Source organism: Alosa alosa, chromosome 1 (assembly GCF_017589495.1).
Source record: "Alosa alosa isolate M-15738 ecotype Scorff River chromosome 1, AALO_Geno_1.1, whole genome shotgun sequence".
NCBI lineage: Eukaryota > Metazoa > Chordata > Actinopteri > Clupeiformes > Clupeidae > Alosa > Alosa alosa.
The window spans coordinates 50,193,346-50,213,713 of NC_063189.1; the positions used below are offsets into that span (position 1 = coordinate 50,193,346).

The following is a 20,368-nucleotide window of genomic DNA, read 5'->3' on the forward strand; positions in this document are numbered from 1 at the left end:
TTGCTGCCGCTGGAGCATTGCAATAGGTCCATATCCCATAGGATAGAATAAAAACACTCCTTAAAGTGTGTAATCCAAAAAGTTGTGAAGTAAAAAGTAAACAAAAGACGTGGAAAAAAACGCAGACATGCTTCCACTCTTGTCGGCGCAGGAACCGGAGATAAAGAAAACAAAAGGAAGAATGTATCACAACTAATTAGGGTAACTGGCAACACAGTTGGGTATGAAAAAGAGCATCCCAGAGAGGCAGGGTCTCTTAGAAGTAAAGATGTAGGAGTACTGTATTCATTACTCTGTGTAAACCTGTGTGCACAAATGATGAAACAATGTCAGTTTAATGCTTCTTAACATGAAATTGTGACGTATTTAGGGAGTTCATCATCTACAGGACATAATATTATTAAAACATTCAGAGAATCCAGAGAAATCTTTGCAAACAAGGGAAATAGCTGAAAAACAAATTGGATGGCCGTGGTCTTTTTGACCTCAGATGGCACTGCATCAACACCAGACCTTTTTCCAGACCTGTCATTGTATGGGCTCAGGAAAACCTCTGATAACCATTGTCTATGTGCCCAGTAATACTCAATTCAAAAACTGCAGCCAAAATTGTAACAGTTAAAATTGTATTGAGACATTATACAGAAAATAGCACCCTCTTATCTGGGCCTGAGCTTGTTTAAAATGGACTGAGGTAACGTGAAAAGAGGTCCTGTGGTTAGATCAATCAAAGTTTGCCATTCTTTTTGGAAATCATGGACTCATCTGGGCTAAAGAGGAGAGGGCCCATCCAAGTATCCAATCTATCCAACTTGTTTCAGTGCTCAGTTCGAAACCCCATACTGTTGAGCAACTGAAATCCTATATCGGGGAGTAATGGGACAACATTTCATTCTTAAAACTGTAGCAAATGGTCTCCTCAGTTCTTAAACATTTACAGAATACTTTTGTGATATCATGATATACTGCAATCCATCTTATTCACAGTGTGTATATGTTCTCTTTCAGAAATACAGTGACAGTGAACTTGCCAACATTGATCCCTCTGAAGGTCCTATTCTGAGTATAAATGCATACATTCAAAGACCAGTGGAGAGAATTCAAAAATACAAGACATTACTGAAGGTGAAGAGAAATCATTGTGGTTAATTATGATTAATAACATGTCCTTCACCTCATGAGTATGATCTCATATTTCTATTTATGTTTAGGAGTTGATCAGAAACAAAGCAAGAAATGGACAAAACTGCTGCCTGTTGGAGGAGGCTTATGCCATGGTGTCCTCCCTGCCTCAACGTTCTGAAAACACGCATCACGTGTCTCTCATAGAAAACTACCCTGCTACGCTGGAGGTCCTGGGCGAGCCCATTCGGCAGGTAGCTAAAACATCAACTAGAGAGCAGTTATCACAGATAATATAGCCATACATCTCTTAGGTAGAGCGCCTGACTGATTCAAGACATAATCTAGGAAATATAAGAAATAATCACAGAAGTAAAAATCTTAAGAAAAGCTAGTTCCTAAGCATGATCTATTGTTTTATTGCACACCTGATTTGTGATCTGTTTTGACAGGGACCATTTACAGTGTGGGAAGGTGCCCCTGGAATCAGGACATCATCCAGAGGCCATCATCGCCACGTCTTCCTCTTTAAAAACTATGTCATTATTTGCAAACAAAAACGAGACACCAATACAGACTCTCAGGCTTACATCTTTAAGAACATGATGAAGGTGAACTGATAGCCTTACTTTTTACATGTTCGAAGTGATTTGATGACTTTTCTATTGTAACTATAATAGTTTTGCATATATACTGTATCTGAGAGAAATCTGTCATCCACAGCTGAACAATATTGATGTAAATGAGACCGTGGAAGGTGATGAAAGAGCCTTTGAAATTTGGCATGAGCGAGAGGACTCTGTCAGGAAGTACACTCTGCAGGCACGTACTGTTATCATTAAGAACTCTTGGCTGCGAGACCTACGTGACCTGCAGCAGCGCTACAGTCTACCAGCCTGGAGTAAGTGTCACCTAATGAGAGTTTGATGATTTTCTAGCTTTTGTAGTATAGTAGTACTGTATATTTAGTAGCTTTAGTAATTCGATTTTTACGAAACATACATACAGCATTAACCCTTAGAACCCGATTGACGCAAAGTGCGTCAAAAAACACACCCTTTCTTCTCTGTTACATTGCTCCGCGACTGTTCATCGCAACGAGATAAAACCTTTATTGCATGACAGAGAAGAAGTGGGGCTTGAAATTAAATCAAATTGCATTATATTTACAGTCTATACTTCTCTGCGTTCACCTGCGCACCCATTACTCTTGTTTGAATTACTCGCGAACCCGTGATTGCATAGAAATGGCAAGCATATCAGACGAAAGAGGAGAAACAGGGCTATCCATTGGTACCATGGATATCGATCTTTTTGGCTTATAAAAACAGACGAAGGGACTGCAAAGTATTAACGTCATGTACACAAACCAACGCTGCACACCCATTACTCTAGTATGAATTACTCGCGGACCGGATATATATGCCACGCATGTCAGATGAAAGAGGAGACACAGAGCTATCATTTGATACCAAATACATCCTTCTGGGTTATAAAACAGACGAAGTGACAGCAAAATATTAACTTCATATAGCTGGACTTAGGCCTACCCCACGTTTTTGTCTGTTTTTGTGGCAAAGCATGTTTATAATCCAACGCTATCGTGTGTTTCTCTATGGCAAAACATGTTCATAATCCGGTTTTGAGATCCTAGCAAATTCCTGCATGGCATCCAATTCAAGGCTCACATTGCATCCGAATTTGTTCAACAAAGAAACACCTTTTTCTGCCTTTTTCTGTTCATGACAATGCAATAAAAAGTTGAGAATCATCATGAGTGCATACACCATAGTCACACATGCTAACAGGCAAACTTGGGTCAAGACAGGTCAGATCAGTTCGTGTCACAGATATGGAGCACAGAATGGTCATTTTTCATCGCTAAATAAAAAATGGCATTTATTTCCGTAAATCACACACCACATATTTCTGTAAATTGCTCAGCCCCAGAGTATCCCTCCAACATGGCAATTATATTGCCCGTTTCAGGACAGTCTGCCCTACACACACATGAAATGCATGTAGAGCTATGAGCTTGCTGTGGTGAGATACAGGTCAAAATATAATATTTTTTATAATATGATTTTTATATTTTAATTCTTTAAAAATCAAAATAAAATCAATGCTAGTACTAATACATGAAATGCAGATCTGGATAGCCTAGACTCTGCTGAAAAAAACAATATTATGTGTGTGTGGCACTTACAATGACCAGAATAAATCCTTATGAATAAAGGTAGTGAAAATGCCCTAAAAACAGCTTAGGGTTCTAAGGGTTAAACAGGTGAAGGACAGGCGTACGCTCATTTCCACGCAAAACATGGCATTTATCAATTTGAACGTGAGCGGTGGCTAGACTCGAATCTCACGTCAAGTTGAGGCGGCATAGCACGGTGCAGCAGTAAATCGGCAGAGGATTAGGAAGTTGAAGAGTTGAATTATGGAATATCTTAAGACCCAAGACGTTTCCTGCACATTTGTAGCCTACTTTCCATAATGTAGCCTGTTTTATTGACACATTTGATGGCTTAGGATAGCCATATGTAGAAAGAATTACTTTCGTGCAACATTTATAAATGAAGGGGCAAATGGCAGGTGTCGTATGGTTTTATAATGAATGTATTTGTAGTATGATGCGTTCTCTCTGCAAAGATAAAGTCTGTTAAACTTAAATCGCTATAGTTTCCCACTTTTCTAGCTGTCAAAATTAACAAGGTTCAGCCGGACTTCCAATGTCACTGTTGCTATCTCCGGATCAGAAATGTTTCTCTTTTGGACGTATTATGTCGTAAATTCTAGTGGCAAGGCCTCCAAAATAAGCATATGTATGATATATAAATTAGGCTGCTGTTCAGCCACCGCATTTACCAACACACATTCAGTCTTACGCTGGAATTGGAGTGATGCGAATGTTTCATGAATTACACGTGAGCCCTGTCGTAAGATAATTTGTGCATTCAATTCTGTGCTGGATTCTACGCCTACGCTGGGTTGATAAAATGAGGGCCAATATAACTCAACAATCTAATGGAGTTCCATTTATTTTTTCATCAGGTCCACCTGATTTTGTTGAGATTTTGGCAGATTGTACAGCAGAGCTGGGACAAACAGTGAAATTGGCTTGCAAAGTTAGAGGCATCCCCAAGCCCACAGTGGTGTGGTATAAGGGTAAGGATAATATTTTACAATAGGTAAATCTATTTGTCTTGCACAGGCTATTCCAACTCCTCTTTTTCTTGTGGTAACACTTTATGGTAAGGGCATGATAAGTAAATTATGTATTACTTAATTCCTTAACACCTCATGAATCATCAGGAATTTGCATGAGGTCATAGTTTGTCATTCATGACCTCATTCATGAACAACACATCAACTAAAGCATTAGTTATGATTTATTGAAGAATTATCATGATGATTTCTTTTTCTGCCAAAAATGTGGTCATCGCAACTCAAATTCTGATTTGAACACAACTTGTGCAGTTCTCTAAACAAATATAATTATTCACAACTTTAATTGAGGGCCCACATTAACCTTAAATTCATGTAATCGTGATGATCATGCTTAAGAAATCATTCATGCATGAAGTCATGAAGGAAACTCATGTCAATTCCTGATGACATATAGATATAAAATAATAAAGTACTGCATAAATCATTAATTAATTCATGCTGAATTCATGATAATTCATGTACCCTTACCGTTAAGTGTTACCTTTGTTGTTAGATGGCCGTGCTGTAGAAGCAGACCCTCACCACATCATCATAGAAGATCCTGATGGCTCATGTACTCTGATCCTGGACAACATGACTGCAGATGACTCAGGGCAGTATATGTGCTTTGCTACAAGCTCTGCAGGCAATGCCAGCACTTTGGGAAAGATCACTGTGCAAGGTAAGTCCCATTCTCATGCATTGTGGTGGATGTATTGATTCAATAATTACAGTACAATCTTTTCACAATGAGATATACATTTTGCGTACACAACCATTTTCTTTGTAGTTCCACCCCGTTTTGTGAACAAGATTCGAAATGCTACTCTAGTTGCTGGTGAAGATGCTCAGTTCACATGCACTATTCAAAGTGCTCCAAATCCTAAAATCAGGTAATCTAAAACAATACATTTAATAAAATACATTTTCCTACTTACGTTTGCACAATCTTTAATTGAAAGTATGTTAAATGAAAATTAACATATTCCTGCATAATGGTTCATGATCAGATGGTTTAAAGAGGGACGCCTGTTAACTGATCAAGAAAAATACCAGACGTACAGTGAGGCCCGCAGTGGTGTCCTTGTGCTAATCATTAAAAGCCCTGGTGAGAGGGACCTGGGACATTATGAATGTGAGGTATGCTATTGCTCAAAAAGTTTTTTTCAGTATTTTATAGTATTCTGTGTCAGAATGCATCACTGTTCTTGTAAGAAAAAACACATGCGAACATCCAGGTCACATTAAAGTGTACTTTTTATCCGGTTCACAACAATATAGGTTTTGGCAGCCAGTAATATTTGTAATATTATGAAATTCTGTTTAATATAACAATACAACAAAACAGCAATGCAATTGTATTTTTTTTTATAAATTATTTTGATTTTTTTGTTGTTGTTTCTAGCTGTCTAACCGTCTCGGCAGTGCCAGGTGTGGAGCTGACTTGTGCCATCCCATTGTAGCCATGGCCAGTGACCGCAGAGGAGAACAAGCCATTACAATTGAAGGTAATATACAAACATTCAAAAGCAATATCAGTTTTAGCTGATCCACTTAATCATACCCAAACATGATTCACTTAAATCCTGCTTATGTATGTCTTTTGTAGTGACAGAACAAGAGACCAAAGCTCCAAAGAAAACCATTATCATGTAAGCTGCAAAAGTTTTTCCTGCTTTGTCAGAATTAAAATCAGATTATCTAAGTGACTAATTACACTCAGGGCTTGAATGTGTATGCCAGTGTGCCATGCAATGTGTTTATACAGTACTATCCTGCACAGTTAACTTTGTTACTGGGCAAAAACAATCTGCTAATGTAATAGCACACAACACTGTGCTACACACAGACATGGCTGGGCCAGCACACAGACGAGAAAGCTCTCAGTGCATGAATTCCTTTAAAGTCACAGAATTTGCACAAGCCTTAAAATGCCCCAAATTACTCAACTAATTTCTGCTTCAACATGTCAATAAATGACCAAATATTGGCAGCAAACTAGTGATTTAAACTAGTGCCCTGAATGTTCACTGGTCATTTTTTAAGAACATTCAAATGTCGTCTTAAGTGTCACCATTATCACCTGTCTGAAATCACTTCTTGTTGGAAGCACTTAAACCAGTCAGCTGTCCTCATGCTTCCTCTTCACCTGACCAGTATGTTGCATGTAAAACACAATATATTTTGTTATGAAGATCTGATTGATGGTGCGTTCCCTCACACTCTGCACCTTTTGTCATCCTCAGAGAGGAGACCATTACTACTGTGGTCAAAAATACTAGATTGAAGCGCCACATGTCCCCACGCACCTCTGCCATGGGAATGTACCACAGTGAGACCTCCACCCCTGAACCTCCAAGACAAAGACGCCTGATGCCCAGGAAAGCTGTACCGACACTCTATGTCACAGAACCAGATGGTGCAACAGGGAAGAATCCCAAATGGGTTGAAGTGGAGGAGATCATTGAGTATAAGGTTAATAAGTCCCCTAAGCTACCACACAGACGGGGTGCCTCTCCTGCTCGATCAGAAAGAGAGCATGTTATCGCCACTAGATCAAAGAGGTCCTTACAGACCAACCCCAATGCAAATAACAACAACAACAACCTTGTGGAAGTCATCCAGGCATCACACACACAACAGGACCCAAATACCACACTGAATTTGAATAGTGTTGAAAACTTAGCTCCAAATGTACCACAGATAGATGCTGAAACAAATGAAGAACACTCATCACAGACCACTTGGTTAGAACAGGTTGATCATCCTGAACAAATGAGTGGTCATCACACCTTTATTATTGAAAGTACATTTGGTGGAGAGGCAGATAGAAAACCTAAAGAAGAACCTCCCTTTATTGTAGAGTCAGAACTGGAAAATGATGGATTTGTGGGTGCTAAAAGCTTGCCATGTGCAAATCGCACAGTCATCCTAGAAGACTTAGAGGACTATGTCCCACAAGATTGGGAAGCATATGGCAGAGCAGTAGCCCCACGTACCTCCCGTGTGACTCCCTGTGAGGTTTCTGTCATACAAAAGGACATCAGTGAACCCACTGTTGGTCAGCCTGTGATATTGAACCTTGACTGGCCAGAGCCTAAGCCTAAGCCCAACATAGGTTTCATTAACCGCTTCAGAGAGTATCTCTCTGGCTTTACCGGTGTACTTCCCACTTCCAGGAGCCAGAAGAAACAGCACACACACAAGAGGAATGCTTGTGCCTCCAGCCAGCTCACGCTCACAGGTGGGGCGTGTGAGAGCAACATTAAGCTAGAGGTCAAACCCCAATATTGCTCCCAAATTCAAAAGAATATTAAGGATAACCAAATGAGCTTTAAGACTCTAGTGTCTGCAAATACTCAAGGGTATGTAGCTGTTGGAGAAAACATGCCTTCTGAGCTAATCAAGAAAAATCTGAATCAGAAGCAATAGTCTGGGAGTCAGTTGAAATGAGTTTGTAAGGTTCTCTATTGCACATCAGATATCACAAATGAGGACTCATAGTAGCCCTTTTAGTCTTAACAGGGATCATTTCTGTAAAATCTACTTTGAATGGCATATTTTGACCTTATGCTTGCTCCAAAAGGCAAATCATTCCATTTAATGCACAAGACCTTGAGGAAATCTAATTATTTTTGGCCATTTTAATTCCTTCATGTTAAAAAGGCCTGTTTCAGTAACCATGCTATCCATCATGAGTATGTTGTTTTAGGTTTGAGTATGTTTGAAGCACAAATCTGGAAAAATAAGTTTATTAAAATATACACAGAATATCATTATGCAAAATCTTGTAGAGGCAAAATAATATATGTATGCACAAATGCCAGCTTTGGAATGAATAGCTCTCATGCAATTCTGCTTAGTTGTGATATTGTTCAGTTAAATCAAGTCAGTTTATTTATGTAGCACATTTAACACATCAGAAGTTGACCCAAGGTGAATTGAAAAGGTGAATTGAAATACAGTACACTATTCCTGTATATGAATATAAGGAACAAAGAGAACATAATAGAAGAATAAAGAGAAAACACTTCAGAAGAATAATAATGGATAAAATATAAAGCAAATAAAATAATTTAATTAAACTAGATGATATCAATACTAATAATTGAATTAGTGGCAATAATGAAATAAAATGCACTAAGAAGAATAAGGTACATTAAGAATAGACTTTACTACTAAAACCATGTGGAAACTTGTGGTCTACTTAGAGAGATGGTTGGATTTTATATTTTCAAGGTTGGGGAAGGACTTGATGTGTTATGGAAGACTATTCCAGAGCCGGGGGGAAGCAACAGTGAAGGCCCAGTCTCCTGTTGTGATACATATTTGTCTGCACAGTTGTGCACAGCTAAATCCTGTTCATCAACTGAACACAGTTTGCCTAATTTCTCTAAAATCACATCTGCAGAAGATCATTAATCAATCAAATCAGTATTCAGTGGCTCATGGACCTTGTTGCCAGGCTATTGTAAATTCATCCTCACAGAATGAGCACCTGCAATCAATTGCATAAAGTGGTGCTTATACAATATAGTGACACTTGCATTAAGGTTTTCAGAAACATGGCCTTATACGCTTCTACCCTTGTGTTCAGGTCTGAGCTTGCCAAGCCAAATATTTATGATAACTAAGAATCACACAGGACACTACAATTCATGTTCAAAATGAGTAAGTTTTTATGTTTTGCAAATGTGCAACCTAAGTGAAAGTAGAACAGGGGGAATGGGTCTTGATTAATTTTGTGCAACTGAGAGTACTGGTTTGAGAACCACTATGACAACTTTTGCAGTTAAAAAAACACTTATTTTAGATGATTTCTTTAAAGATGTGTTTGAAAGATGTGATGCATATAATTTCATATAGTTACATATTGCTCAAAATGAATTGCTACAATGGCAGGGTTGTTGTTGATATTTCATTGTAGAGACAACTGCCAATCTCATAGTTCCCCACTATTGATGTGTGCGTGTACTCTTCCTTGTATCATTGTATTTTGTTTTACTGGATAGTAAATTAGTACAGTGAATGAAAAAGGACAACCTGAGTGCCTGTGAGTAAGTAGATGTAAATTAAGATTTGCTTGTGTTGGAGTTTTGAGTAATAAATGTCTTGCAGAGTATTCATCAGTATTTGTGTTTTCTTGTTTCACACTCACCTGTCCTGCTGTCCCCTACATTTTTGTAGATATCTGTTAGTTGTACAATATTTATTTATAAGCCATGACAATGAAAGGTATAGATTTGCGTCTGAACATTTTTAAAATTAGGCTTATTATGATCGCCTACGTCCAACAGCTGTTGGGATATCCTTAGATATACGTAATGCTTAACTGTTTACTCAGACTGTACAGTCATAATATAGAAAAAGCAAAACAGCAGTAATGGACTCTATTGGTCGTCTTGAGATAGTCTGTGAGATGGCAGTAATGTTCCTGCAATATTGGACACTGCTGTTTCAGGTCCGCAGTTCTGGGTCCACAAGTATAGGACCCTATTTTGTTTAGGCGGATAGATACGTCTGTCTGTTTGTCTGTCTCTTTACACTATCGTCAACAACACCTGAGCAAGTTATGTACTAAAGTTCATCATTTTCAGGAATCTGTACTTTTACTTAAGTAGTAGGCTATTAACTTTTCTGACAACTTTTTACTTTCACTCCCTATACATTTGTATTAACAGAAAAATTAAAAGCGCAAAACTGCTTACTTCATGTAGGGCCGGTTTATTGATGAACTGCCGGTTTATTGATGAAGGTCAGTCAGACCTTTATCAGAGTAAATTTGTTGAATAAAACACAGCATATTTACAATGAGCTTGAAACAGGAACAGCCAATTGGATGTCCTGACTAATATTTCAATTATCTAATAAGACATCACAAACACACACATCCATATGTAACTTGCGTTGTGTTTGACTGGTGATACACTCTGAGACGAGGATTGTGGATGAAGCAGTTTTATTTGTCTGCATGGGTCAGGAAATACAAAAGTGAGGGAAGACATAGAGATCTGGTCCGCCTGCAGCAGTTGACTTCCCTTCTGCTCTCAGACACAATTCTATTACTACACTAAGCATCTAAGCATATTGTTATTTCATTTCAGAGACCGTATGAAGTGAGGTGTGTCAATAAAATAATACAAAATAAATTCCAAAAGGGAATAATGTGGCATAAAAACATGAGTATGAATGTGCAAATGTATGTAACTGTATAGTAAACTACTTATATATCTAATTTGTTGAAATCTGTTATATTTCTTAGATTAGTATGATTAAATAAATATAAACAGTAGAATATAGTAAACACGCAAAACAGCGCTTATAAAAAGGTAAACACTCCACTCTTGTGGTGATACAGCGGTACTGCATTTAGAACGCGACCAAGACGTTAATGGGCTAGTCATTCTAGCTCGCAAATACACATAACATAAAACATTCACGAAACATAAAATCAAAACAACAAATACAATTGGTTACCTGCATGGGTCAGGAAATACAAAAGTGAGGGAAGACAGAGATCTGGTCCGCCTGAACAAAATAAATGTCAAATTAAAATTTGCACTAAAGCCAAAATCAAGGTCAAACGAAAATACAAAATCAAATAAAAGTTACAAGACAATATAAAACATCGCTGAAACGCGAGTTATGTGGATGAACATACATAATGATTTTAACAATAGATATAGGACATATATAACGATTTTAATGACTTTTAATGCGGACCCTCTTTTGCCCAGCTTACCTGCAGCAGTTAACTTCCCTTCTGCTGCAGGACACCCACAATGCAAGTAGGCTACTGTACAGAATAATTCCAAAAATAAAAGTTCAAGTTCAAGTAGTTTTATTGTCATGTACTTATAAAATGAATTATAAGTAATGAAATTCTTAAGCTCAAGAGCCAGCTCAACTTAAAAGAGTAAATTAAAAGCAGTAATTAAGGTGTATTTTGTGTGTGTATGTGTGTGTGTGTGTGTGTGTGAGTATTGAGGGGTGATGAAAAGGGGAATGATGAAAAGGTATGTGTGTGGGGAGGGGACATGTTGTGTGTCTGGGTGGGGGTTCTGAGGTTTGAGGTTGATTAGCTATGGGGAAGAGAATTACAGTTCAGCATCCTGATGGCTTGTGGAAAGAAGCTGTCTCTGTATCTGCTCATAGAAGTCCACATACTCTTGTACCTTCTACCAGATGGTAGGAGGGTGAAGACACTGTGGCTGGGATGACTGGGGTCAGCGTGGATTCGCTTGGTCTTCCTCCTGCAGCGCTGGCTATAAAGGTCCTGGATAGTTGGTAGGCTAACTCAGTCCTTGTGATGCGTTGCGCTGACCTGACCACCCTTTGCAGAGCTTTGCGATCATGAGCGGTGCTGTTACCATCCCATGCTGTAATGTTGCCGGTCAGGATGCTCTCAATGGTACAGCGGTAGAAGTTGGTCAGTAATTTCACCGTCCATACCAAACTTCCTCAGCCGCCGAAGAAAGAAGAGCTGCTGTCTTGCTGACTTTGTGACCATACCTATATGGTGTGACCAGCTCAGATCCTCACTGATGTTAATTCCAAGGAATCTGAAGCAGCTGTCTCCCTCTACTGCTGTGCCTCCAATGTAGATGGGTGTGTGCTCTTCCTGCAGTGTCCTGTAGTCCACAATCAACTCCTTGGTTTTGCTGACGTTGAGCAGCAGGTTGTTGTCTTGGCACTAAGATGTCAGGGTTGCCACCTCTGCTCTGTAAGCAGACTCATCATCAGCAAACTTAATGATGGTGTTTGAGGCGTGAGTTGCCATACAGTCATGAGTGTACAACGAGTACAGCAGGGGGCTTAACACACATCCCTGCAGTGCACCAGTGCTGAGTTACCCAGCCGTACCGCCTGTGTCCTGTCAGTCAGGAAGTCAAGGATCCAACTGCACAGAGAGGAACTGATGTGCAGGTCTCTCAATTTCATGATCAGCTTGGATAGAACTATGGTGTTAAAAGCGGAGCTGTAGTCGATGAAGAGCATCCGTACATAGGTGTTTTTCTTATCCAGGTGAGAAAGAGCAGTGTTCAAAGCAAATGCTATCGCATCGTCTGTGGACCTGTTTGGCCTAGGCAAACTGGAGTGGATCTAATGTAGAAGACAGGGAGGATGTAGCCTAATATGATCTTTAACTAACCGCTCAAAACACTTCAACAACAGAGGTGAGAGCAACAGGTCGGTAATCATTAAGGCAGCTCACTGTTGATTTCTTAGGGACTGGAATGATGGTGGACCTCTTGAAACATGCAAGGATAACAGACTGATGCAGGGAGAGATTAAAGATGTCCATAAAGACCTCTGCCAGTTCAGATGCAGATGATGTCTTGACCCATTTAGCAGATTTGACCGCTCTTCTGGCTTTGGGTCAGCTTTTTTCTTTGCTACGCCCCCTGCTCACTGAAACTGTGAGTGTGAACATTAGATTTTCCACGTTAACTATATGGAGCACTTTATTAACACCGTTACACATACATTAAAATCATTATCTGAGTTAACAATATAAACATGTTTTTTTTAACATAAACAATTTTACATTTTTTTGTACATTCAAAAATGAGAAAGAATGAATCAACAGCAACTGTTGACAAATGAACATGACATGTAGTTAAAGCATGACATTGAGAGTAAGTGCTTTACAACCCCTTTTTATCTCTGGAGGGTGTAAATAAATAGTATCTATGTCTCCTCCTGTTTTTGGGCGCTACACTTACATACAACTAGTGACATACATGAATTGCCAGTTATGTATTAACCTAAACTTTAAAAGCGTACATTTCCTACCTGTTCTAAATATTGCTGTCATCACGCCATCATCTACAACTTTTTTTCTCCAACAAAAGTTTACTTGGCAGCCATAGTGACAGTGTGATAGTGATAGTGAGGTCATAGCAGAGCACATGGCTGTAAAGCAAGATAACTTGAGATCAAGAAAAGTAAGGAAACTCTTTATTCTTTGTGTTGGCATGTGTCTTCTTACGTGTCATTATCATGAGTTGTAGTTTTGTGTATTTAAATAATTATAATGAATTTGTATCAGTTTTATATTTAATTTGGTGTGTATTGTAGCTATAGCTGCTTAGTGTTTTTGTTTTGTTTCTTTGCAAAATGGGGAAAATGTCATCACCAGATTGTCTCAGACAAGTTGGTGAAATTACAATGTCTTCATGTCATGAAGCTATTCCTCACAAAGAACAGATAAGTTGGTACTTACCAATTACTAATATTTGAAATCTTATTTTACAAAATTCCAAAAGATCTGGAGAAAGTGAGAGAACAACTTATGGATCTACATCACTGACACTGTCATCAGGTGACACAGATGTCTTTGTGTGCCTATTATACAACATAACAATTGTTCCGGCTCATCTGCAACTCAGGAGTGAAAAGATCAATATTACCACTTCATGACATCTGACAAGCTCACACAGTGTCTCCCAGCACTACATGTGCTGACTGGGTGTGAAACAACCAGCAAAATATCAACCAAACTTGCAGCTCTGAACACTGTCCACAAACCAGACAACTCTTTTCTGATTCTCAATGTCAACTGTCCACAGCTAACAGAGTGCAACACAAATGGCAGAAACATTCTTGGTCAAATGTCTCAAACCATCAACGGACATGGAGACATTTGACGACCTGCGCATTGCTGCGTTCGATAGTAATGCCCTTAAGATGGACTTTGAGAGGGCCGCTTGCACCTCAACTAATGCAAGAAAACATATACAAAGAGCCTATTCAACAGCAGCTTTGGGTCCAAACACCATTTACAGACACCACCTTGATCTTAAATGCAGATGCTTATGGTTTTGTACGAAAGGGCAATTTATTAGTCCCTGAGATTGTAATCTCAAAACTTGAAGGTTTACCAGATCCCTGCTCGTGTGGCAAGTGCACACAAGAATGGGTGTCCCTGTCGGGTCGCTGGTACAGTATCTGGGATACTGCAAATGCAAGGGAGGCTATAGTTGTAAAAATCCTATCACTGAATGAGGTCTCATCATCATCCCCATACCTGGACTCTGTTGTGACGTTCTTTAACGTTCCAATGATAATAACAAGGTTGGATATAAACTTAGTTTTTGCCCTCAGGCAACAATGCGGAATGAAAATTATTTTACAGATTACAGTTATAATAACACAAATTATCGTAGGAAATCATCAAAATCACTGTTATGTACTAGATAAAAGCTCCATAAATCTCCCCAAACATTCTCTAGTACAGTATACATACAGTACACACACAACCACCAGAGTTTGCACACTTACACCCATGCATACTCATGTATGCGCACTGATGCACACTCATGCAAGTTACCTGCAACTGGCTTTCTGAAACTTTAGTAAGCAATTTGTCTCAAAAGAGAAACACAGGGGGTAGGCCTATAGCAAATAAAGGGATCAGTCAGGCCTCAAACTTGGGGCTACAGGGTACAGGGTAGCAAGTCTGCAGCTTCACCGCAAGATCAAAAAGCCATGGATGTTGGTATGATAGTCAGGGCACATACTCAACCATAGGGATGGCATTCTATAAAACTTCATGAAGCACACTCATGCACTTCACAATCACATAGGTGTTTCCCTACCTGTTTGGCCATATTTGGTATGGCCATATGTAAGTCCGTTATGGTTTAATGTTGCCTCAGGGCAACATGCAGTTTTTTGTCATTTCCTATGACACCTACATTGATATGTTATGAAAAGTTGTTGATAATACACCGGTAAATGTATACCAAGCTCACACTTGATCAAAATAAAAGGTTCCTAGGGTTAACCTTTGAAATTCCATTGAAAATGCTTGGTAACATTTTTGACCCCACGTATGGAAAAGTGACGAGCCAGACTCACATTAAACTGTAGGGTCTGGGCACTCACTGTTGGCAGTGCTCAGTCCAAGGGGCGGGATAATCGGTTGTCTTTCAAATTCCCTCTGCACGCAATAGGACAGCGCTATGAGTCCCATGTGTTTTCCCACCGGAGCTAGTTGGCTAGTTCAAACTTTTGCCAACTTAAAAAAAGCTTAACTCGCTGTTCACCAACAGCAACATCCATCTTCTTTGTTTTCAAGTAGCAGGGAATTCAAGCCAAACCGCTGCAACTCTGCCATCAATCATTATGTTAAGCCCGCCTAATGTCTCTATACACGATTTGATTGGCCTGATAGAAGTTTAATTTTTCCAGCACACAAGCCAACGGAGGTGCACAAGCCGCTAGGGTGCGTCTAGATTTCTAGGCTAGAAAAGTGTGATACTGATACAAAAAAAATGTAATTACTTAAAAAATATACCAATTAGATACAAATCCAAATGGCCTCATGTCAAAGACAACCTATTTGAGGAATACATGGAAGATTAAACAATAACAATTTAAAATGACCAAGATATTGCAAAAAAACAACCGCTGGGGTCATTTTTGACCCCACCTATGCATCCCTTGTTTGTATACAATTTGTATACATTTTCCATTCAATACAGCACAAAACACAATTAAAAATATCAAACCAGAATTCGTACACATACTCTACATGGTCATTGTAAACATTGTGATCACCTCATAAAATCTGTACCTTCAAGAATGTATATGTACACATATTTAATGAGATATTGCCTCATTTGCATATTTTATTTTATTTTTTAGGCAAAGTGTAATACAAAAAGTATTTCTCTTAAGATGAAGATTGATCTGGTAGAAATGTATGGGGATATCTATAAAGGGAAAAAAAGGTCCCATTCACCTGTAGTGTGATAATAGTGTCACCTGTTGTGGTCATTTTCAGGACTTTCGTCCCGGGTAGAGATTTTGGCACACATCCCACGTTCTTCAATGGGGTTATATTAGTAACAGTTGAGATATTCTCCGCTAAATGAAGTGCACACAAATCCTACCCAGGACCTAGACTAATACTTGAAGGGTACTGATGTTGTGTTTAAAATCATTACAGTGAACTGCCACCAGGCTTGTGCAAAATTCCCGAATTGAATTGAAACAGGCTCTTAAATTCCAATTCAATTATTGAATTTCACTTGCATTTCAATTGAGGTAGCAAACAGGAAGCAGAATTGCAATTCGAATTGTGCACAACCCTGACTGCCATAGGGCAAGTTAATGGTACTTTTGTGTTTACTTATTCTCTGTGGCCGCTCACTTTAATGATCTGAATGAATCTAAATGGAGAAGACAATAATAGTGGCACAACATTGGATAGCCGAACATATTTCTTAAATCTAGTACTTTATCAGGACAGGTAGGCCTACAGATGACAACATGTCATTCTTTGTTTTGTCATTCAGCCAGCAAGCTTATACATTAGCCTACATAAAACAGAATGTTTGTTGGTACAAGGCAACAAGCTTGCCTGGTATTTTCAGCGACAGTGAAAAGTAGTTAAATAGAGTTACTGTTGTTGTTAAACTGGAATATGTAGACTGTTCGCTCCTTTTAACAGAAACAGCCAATATCCTTCAAAATGATACTTTTTACCTTGAGTAGCCTGTTAGGCTACTTTTACTTGAGTAAGTTGAAACAGTACTTATAGCCTACTTATACAAGAGTCATTTTACACAATTATCTGTACTTTTGCCATCTCTGCCTTTGCCTACTTGCGCGTTTATCCGAGCGAGGATTGACCTTAAGTTGTTGCCGTAGAAATGCATGAAATTGAAAAGGATGAAAATTTTGCAAGTGAACGGAAGCCACGACGAAAGCCTACCTGTTAGTTTGCGAAGACAGTCACTATTTTATTTTTCCTAATCTATAAATAAACGTAAAACACATCTAGGCGTAACCAAAATGGAAGAAGGTTTGGAAATGTCTGCCATGATACCTGCCTTGCAGGAATTAACAAGGTAAGTACGTTAGCTTCCAGGCCCTCATGCTAACATCTATCAGCCAGCCACTCAGCTAACACTCATAACACTCAGTAGTTTTAGTTGGAAGCTGAGTCTTTGTAGGGCAATTTCGCGCAAAACTGTCACATCACATCCATAACGGCAACACAATGCCGTGGTATTTAGTTGCCGTTATGGACGTGACCGTTTTGAATGCCCTGTAACACTAATACATGCTGCCAAATGGCATTTTAATATGGTCTTTGCAGCACCAGTTCCACGGAGTACGACCAAATCGTCCAGAAACCGCGAAAAATACTTTGCCAGTTTATCGAGAGGATACTGAGAGACGTTGATGTTGGTATGTTGTTGATGTTCTGAACGTTATTGGAAAGGATAATTTACTAAGTTAATTTAACGTGATCTGTTTTAGTATCAATGGTATTGATGCTTTGTAACCGCAACTTCTATTCAATTATTCCCTGTGCTACAGTTGCCCTAGAATTGTGCAAGACCACAAGTTCTCAGCCAGCCTGTGTGATGCTCCTTGATTTTGTCCAGCACTTAATTAAGTCGTCACCAATAATGTTCATGAGGCCATCGAAAGAATATGGCGAGATTGAAAAAGGAAGCTCAGGTAAGTTAACTTGTTGTCTTATTATTAAACTCAGTCTTTGGGGATGTTTTTGTATGATATCTTTGCATTTCTCTAATTCTCTTGCATCGCAGATTTCAGCAAGTGGATTATTGGCTGTCTCCTACAAATTATTGCTTCTCCAGGCTGTCAGCCTCTTCATGAAAAGATCAACTCGGTCATCTGTTCTTTGCTGCACATGTTCAGAACTAAGGGGCCAGTGATTTTTGGTGTGTTAGCAAGTTGCCTCTTAAGCTTGCTCCAGGAGCTTGCTTCTATTTCCAGAAAACTAACCTATAGTCAAGTGAGCAAGGATTTAATAGTATGGCCCGTTGTCATGAATCAGTTCATAGTTATGTCCTCACCTACCACTACCTACCTCACTCCCACCTCGCTTCAGGTGTCATTAGCTGCTCTAGAAATGCTAGAGGTTGCAGTCATGAAAATTGTGACCGATATCCTACAAGGAATTTACTTTCCTAAGGAAGTAGGAATACTCTGGGGCACTGCTTGTACCACATTTGGCTGTGGCACCCCTAAGATGAAGGCTGTTGCTTTGAAGCTGCTGACCAATGTGGTGACCTTAGGAGGGTTACCGGAAGGACAATCTCAGGATTTTTTCTCTGCCTTTCTGCATGTCCTTGACTGCCTTGTGGCATTTGACCTGCCAGACCTGAGGCTTTTCCAGAAAGAACTTGAGGAACTGTCCCAGAGAATCTTTACCATTAAGAGAAGTGCACACCACAGGTTTGAGCGGGTCCACCTGAATATGTTAATGGAAAGGCTTCACAGATTAGCCATTAGTGGGGAACTAGAACATTTAAAGGCAGCAAACGTAACGGCAGTCCTTGGCCATATCTTCAACTTTATGCTCACCTCCGTACCTGTGGGCTATGAGTCAGCAGAGCCTATTCGCAGGGAGAGAGTCACTGCCATATGTAAGACACTGATCAAGACCATCGGGACTCAGACACAGCAGGAAGTGAGTACAATACCATACAATACCAATATGTCATGTGCATTATTTTTTTTAGATGCATCGATTAATCTAACGATTCATTTTTTCAGTCCGATTCGATTTCGATTCGATTATCGATTATCTCCCCATTAATTCACTAATAGCAACTTAATGCATGTTTATGTACACATCTGAATGAAAAAAACATGAACATTGACAACTTTAACATTGCAATATATGTTTATTGCTCTTAAGATTCCAAAATAAAAGACTATACAAGTGCAAAGTAATGCATTCTTAGTCAGAGGTAGCATTCAATAAAGTTCAGTAGTGTATGTCTAATTGAGTGCCTGTCATTTTAAGACGTTCGTGTGGGAATCCTTGCAATTAACAGGCTGCTGATGTGTGGATGCAATTCATAACGTAGTTAGTTCGTACTTCTCCTTTGGACAAGCACTTTTGAGTCTTGGGAAAACACTTTTCCATTTACATCGGGATTTTGCAAACATTCAGAGTCAATAAAATGAGCCCTGCATGAGTAACGAATAAGCAGCTGCAAGTAAACATGGCAAACTTGACACCCAAAAAGTATTCTAATATTAGCTTTGAGATACTGCTTGATTGCATGCTGCTAAGCGGATGCTAAGCGGATTTAATAGCAATTTAGTCCACTGTGTTCTATGCAGTGCTTCTATGTGGCAACAACAATCCTTCAACAATCGTGAATATTTTGTTAAATGCACATGCAGAGGAGGAGCAGCTGGGCTGGATTACGAGAGAGGCATGGAGGCAGAAAAGGCTGTGTGAGTAAAAAGTGCAGCTCAATGAAATTATTTTATCTTATCTTTAATTTAAATAGTACACAGGTGGTTTCTATTTTAAATTTGCATGTAAAAGCAGGGGTGAAAATAATTTTGAATTCTTGCCAGTAGCCTACTATGAAGTGTTTCTTATAGGGAAAAGTGTGCATGCAAAACTATCAACACATCTAAACAGGGTACATCAATTGATATATTTTAGCCTATTTGCAGAGCATTCATCGTGGCCTGTTATTTGGCTTCATCTTCCTGTTATCCCTGCCTTTTGAAAGGCCCCTCTGCCTATCCACTCTTCAGGATGAACTGTTCACTTCTCTTTTTGCCTGGCTTTATGGCTTTAGTTAACTTTCCTAATAAATGTAGCTTGTTTTAATATGTCACTGATACAGTGCAACCGGAAAGTATTCAGACCCTTTCAAGTTCTCCACATTTTGTTATATTTCAGACTCATCTTGAAATTGATTAAATTCGGGTTTTTTTCCTCATCAATCTTTACACAATGCTCCAACACTACAAAAATTAGGTGTTTGCAGTGTTTTGTAAATTTATAAAAAAATAAAAAGTCTGAAATATTCCATTTACATAAGTATTCAGACCCTTTGTTATGACACTTGCAATTGAGCTCTGGTCCTGCTTTGCATCCTACTTCTATCAATGGTCCTTGAGATGCTTCTACAACTTGATTAGAGCCCACCTGTGCCTAAATTAATTCATTTGCCATTATTAGGACAGGCAGACATCTCTTTATAAGGTCTCACAGTTGATGGTGTATGTCAGAGTGAAA

The 20,368-nt window shown here is 39.0% G+C and overlaps 2 protein-coding genes across 15 annotated transcripts in view; both read left to right on the forward strand.

Moving 5' to 3' along the window:
* obscnb (obscurin, cytoskeletal calmodulin and titin-interacting RhoGEF b) overlaps positions 1-9,454 on the forward strand; it is a 191,499-nt gene extending 182,045 nt beyond the window's left edge. For all 12 annotated transcript variants that reach the window (XM_048246060.1, XM_048246078.1, XM_048246143.1 and 9 more), the window contains 11 exons: positions 1,009-1,125; positions 1,212-1,376; positions 1,575-1,733; positions 1,846-2,023; positions 4,177-4,290; positions 4,847-5,014; positions 5,123-5,225; positions 5,343-5,472; positions 5,738-5,840; positions 5,942-5,984; positions 6,579-9,454. In XM_048246060.1, the coding sequence (XP_048102017.1) occupies positions 1,009-1,125; positions 1,212-1,376; positions 1,575-1,733; positions 1,846-2,023; positions 4,177-4,290; positions 4,847-5,014; positions 5,123-5,225; positions 5,343-5,472; positions 5,738-5,840; positions 5,942-5,984; positions 6,579-7,764 (2,466 nt within the window). In that variant the 3' untranslated portion in view covers positions 7,765-9,454. The remainder of the gene's footprint in view (positions 1-1,008; positions 1,126-1,211; positions 1,377-1,574; positions 1,734-1,845; positions 2,024-4,176; positions 4,291-4,846; positions 5,015-5,122; positions 5,226-5,342; positions 5,473-5,737; positions 5,841-5,941; positions 5,985-6,578) is intronic.
* A 7,552-nt stretch (positions 9,455-17,006) lies between these two features.
* atr (ATR serine/threonine kinase) overlaps positions 17,007-20,368 on the forward strand; it is a 128,360-nt gene continuing 124,998 nt past the window's right edge. For all 3 annotated transcript variants that reach the window (XR_007193741.1, XM_048246206.1, XM_048246214.1), the window contains exons 1-4: positions 17,007-17,192; positions 17,444-17,535; positions 17,668-17,811; positions 17,904-18,790. Coding sequence is in view for 2 of the 3 variants with exons in the window: in XM_048246206.1 (XP_048102163.1) it covers positions 17,137-17,192; positions 17,444-17,535; positions 17,668-17,811; positions 17,904-18,790 (1,179 nt within the window). In the remaining variant the exon portion in view is untranslated. The remainder of the gene's footprint in view (positions 17,193-17,443; positions 17,536-17,667; positions 17,812-17,903; positions 18,791-20,368) is intronic.